Source organism: Nansenia antarctica, assembly GCF_963989245.1.
Source record: "Nansenia antarctica genome assembly, chromosome: 3".
In the NCBI taxonomy this organism is placed as follows: domain Eukaryota; kingdom Metazoa; phylum Chordata; class Actinopteri; order Argentiniformes; family Microstomatidae; genus Nansenia; species Nansenia antarctica.
The window spans coordinates 33,031,237-33,035,344 of NC_137688.1; the positions used below are offsets into that span (position 1 = coordinate 33,031,237).

The 4,108-nt window shown below is 46.2% G+C and overlaps 1 protein-coding gene across 2 annotated transcripts in view; it reads left to right on the plus strand.

The window, feature by feature from the left end:
• Nucleotides 1-2,808, plus strand: part of mtdha (metadherin a) — a 13,198-nt gene extending 10,390 nt beyond the window's left edge. For both annotated transcript variants that reach the window (XM_080526450.1, XM_080526451.1), the window contains exon 12: nucleotides 489-2,808. In XM_080526450.1, coding sequence (XP_080382576.1) covers nucleotides 489-556 — 68 coding nt within the window. In that variant the 3' untranslated portion in view covers nucleotides 557-2,808. The remainder of the gene's footprint in view (nucleotides 1-488) is intronic.
• Nucleotides 2,809-4,108: the final 1,300 nt, after the last annotated feature.

Consider the following 4,108-nt stretch of genomic DNA (forward strand, 5'->3'; position numbering starts at 1 on the left):
ACAAAATCACAAATTGTTATGGTTAATTTCTGTCCATTTTCCTGTGATAAGTGTGGTATTGACTCTTCCATTTCTAGCTAGATATGACATTCAATAGAATGTGAGTCACCACAGTAACCTATTAAATGTAGTAGTTTTAATTGAGCTTATTTGACCTTTTTATAATCAAGCCACAGGCAACACTAAATCTACATGTATGTAAATAAAACATTACAAAAATAAAATAATAAAACTCTTTACTTGAGTTTGTAATACCCTTGTAATACCTGACGATGTCGCATTTTGGGAATTGCTTTAAACCAAATCATACTAGACATGTATGCTTGGCAGCTTGTTGTTTGTTAGTTCGTCTGTTTGTTTGTCTTGTGTATAAAATGTAAACACTTTTTTTTTTTTTTTTTTTACAAAAAAACAACAATGAATATTTAAGTCCAGAAGGCTGTTATGACGTGGCCATATTGAGGTTGTTCTCTTCTTCTGTGGTGTAGAGAAGCCTGACCAGAGCGCTGAGGCTCCCAAGCCGTCCCAGAAGAAGAAGGTTCGAAGGGAGACCTGAAGTCCTCCAGCGGACCCACCTATGGATCTATATGGGTCTATATGCAACAGGATTGTTCAACGTGTTTAATGCAATAATTTACTAAGTACAGAATTTTATACAAGGATAAGTTCACTGTACTTTTTCGATATCCAAAAACCAAGAGAAAGAACAGAGTTTGACCAGCTGAGGGAGGGAGAGAAGGGGGAGAGAGGGGGAGACTGGTCGCAGTAACTGATGTGCACTATACGCTTACACTGCAGTGGAACAGATCTTCACAAGAGGTTAACTCATCTTGCAGTGGAGTACAAGTTTATAAATAATTATTTTTCCAATTTGCATTGCAAAGTAGATTTGATTTATCTTTTGAAGTTATATGTTATGTTTTTAACCCAAATGTAGAAGAAGAAAATTGTGGGGTTTTTCTAAAGAAATTCAAAGTTTCACAAGAAAAGGTTTACTATTTTTGTTGTCGGTCTGTTTGTGGCACTTTTTGTACAGGTGGATCATAGCTGGCTGGAGTGTTGTTGCCGTGGTTACTGACAGGCGGCAGTATAGTATTATGGTCTGCCACTGAGAGGCACTGAAACTGCTGAGACATGAAGCACTTCAAACTCACCACTAGAGGGCAGTAGACAGCCAGACACTACTAGTATTCCTCCCTCGGTCTGGTTCTCTGATCTGATCTGAGTTGATCATCAACCCTTTTTGAGACATTCTGGCTGCGATGTCCTCAACTGTCAATTAGCCTGTTTTAACCTGGCTTTTCTTCCAACTTCTATGGCGGAGGAAACTGTCTTTTCTTCCAACTTCTATGGCGGAGGAAACTCTGTCTTTTCTTCCAACGTCTATGATAGAGGAGAAAATGTATTTTCTTCCAACGTCTATGAAAGAGGAAACTGTCTTTTCTTCCAACATCTATGAAAGAGGAAACCTTTCTTCCAACCCACCTCTGTGGTAGAGAAGGCCACCGCCATATGTACAGAGTAAAAGGGCTTTTTCTAAATGTTGAATTCTCTGTGATGATTGCACTGTGCAGGCTGTATACGTGTCATTTGATTTGTCCGTCCTTTTTCCGAATGTGACTGTTGTTGTGACTGTTGGTTGTAAGTGACTTGTGATGATGATGATGATGATGAGGAGGAGGACGACGACGAGGGTACTGGAGAGAGCAGCTTTAATTCCATGTCAAAGTAATTTTAACGGTATATCAGGAAATTAATTATATTGCCTTAACCTGTAGTGTGTAGGAAGTATATACATTTACATGTGCTTTTATATATTCAACGAGTGTTCAGATCAGCAGTGGGTGGAGCTTAACCATCATGTGTCCGATGGATGGGATGGAGCAAGCCATCCATGAATTATTTTTTATTTTTATTTTTTTCTCTTGCATGACTTTGATAACCGTACTCATACCGGATGATTCGTAAACAGCGGGCCTATGATTCTACTGTAGAACCAACTCACTGTACATACTATAGCCTATCTTGAAGAGGAGCGACAGCCTGTCTTGGGAGCTAGCAGGAGCAGGTAGCATGGTTAGCAGGTAGCATGGATAGAGGATTTTTTAGTAGATATCGGGACGGTTTCACAGATAAGACTTAAGCCAAGTCTAGTCCTGGACTAAATCACATCGCTTTCAATGTAAAAAAAAAACTCCATTGAAGAAGTCCAGGATTAGATCTTAGGCCTTGTCTGGTGTGATGAATGCCTGAGGGTTGGGTGGAATCTTGACTCCGGATCGACACGCGTCATTTCAGTCTCCAGGCTCACCTTTCCCGTCGACACCAACGCTAGATTTACTTGGATGTCAGAGTTCCGCTCTGGAGTTAGGAGGCACGCCGCGGCCTACAGTGTTGCCTAGTGACCAGGCTACAGCGGGGCAGGTGGGGCGGTGTGTTGCCTAGCGACCAGGCTACAGCAGGGCAGGTGGGGCGGTGTGTTGCCTAGCGACCAGGCTACAGCGGGTCAGGTGGTGTGTAGATCTTTGTAGACTAGATCAGTCAGTTGTCATGGAGATGCCGAGGTGTACATCTACATCTACAGAGACTTCTCTTTTGCTATTATTATTATTATTATTGTTAATCATTAAAAAGATGATTCAATTTCAATCAATGTATTTATATACCTGTACTTAGAATATGATTTTTTTGAGAATGATTTTGTTTATTGAAGAAATTAAATGATATTTCCATGTTTCTTTTGTTGAAATATTAAAAAATAAATAAAATTGAAAATGAAAAATAAAACAAAAGCAATGCTTAACTGCTGTGTGACTCTGTCTCCGTCACTGTTTCTGCTTAGCATCTACACGTGATAGAATGTTACGTGGGATCCATAACTGGTCCACTTTCACGGTCCCAAGGATCCCATTTACCCTCTGCCTTTCATCAAAACGTAACTGTTTCACACACATCTATCTGATGTACACAGTAACACACACACAACACTCTGGATGAAGTCACCTGCAACTGCCACTTTGTGACACTGTTGACCAGGGGAGGCAGAAATCGGAGGATGGGCGTGAATTACCATAGATACCTCTCCTCATTCTGTTTCATGTATTACAATAAGACCCATCCTCCTGTTTCTACCTCCGCCAGCCTCCCCTTGTGTTCTACCTCCACCAGCCTCCCCTGGTGTTCTACCTCCCCCAGCCTCCACTGGTGTTCTACCTCCACCAGCCTCCCCAGGTGTTCTACCTCCCCTGGTGTTCTACCTTCCCCAGCCTCCCCTGGTGTTCTACCTCTGCCAGCCTCCCCTGGTGCTCTACCTCCCCCAGCCTCCCCTGGTGTTCTACCTCCGCCAGCCTCCCCTGGTGTTCTACCTCCCCCAGCCTCCCATGGTGTTCTACCTCCCCCAGCCTCCCCTGGTGTTCTACCTTCCCCAGCCTCCCCTGGTGTTCTACCTCCCCCAGCCTCTCATGGTGTTCTACCTCCCCCAGCCTCCCCTGGTGGTCTACCTTCCCCAGCCTCCCCTGGTGTTCTACCTCCACCACCCTCCCCTGGTGATCTACCTCCCCCAGCCTCCCCTGGTGTTCTACCTCCCCCAGCCTCCCCTGGTGTTCTACCTCTGCCAGCCTCCCCTGGTGCTCTACCTCCCCCAGCCTCCCCTGGTGTTCTACCTCCGCCAGCCTCCCCTGGTGTTCTACCTCCCCCAGCCTCCCATGGTGTTCTACCTCCCCCAGCCTCCCCTGGTGTTCTACCTTCCCCAGCCTCCCCTGGTGTTCTACCTCCACCATCCTCCCCTGGTGCTCTACCTCCCCCAGCCTCCCCTGGTGTTCTACCTCCACCAGCCTCCCCTGGTGTTCTACCTCCGCCAGCCTCCCCTGGTGTTCTACCTCCCCCAGCCTCCCCTGGTGTTCTACCTTCCCCAGCCTCCCCTGGTGTTCTACCTCCCCCAGCCTCTCATGGTGTTCTACCTCCCCCACCCTCCCCTGGTGCTCTACCTCCCCCAGCCTCCCCTGGTGTTCTACCTTCCCCAGCCTCCCCTGGTGTTCTACCTCCCCCAGCCTCTCATGGTGTTCTACCTCCCCCACCCTCCCCTGGTGTTCTACCTCCCCCAGCCTCT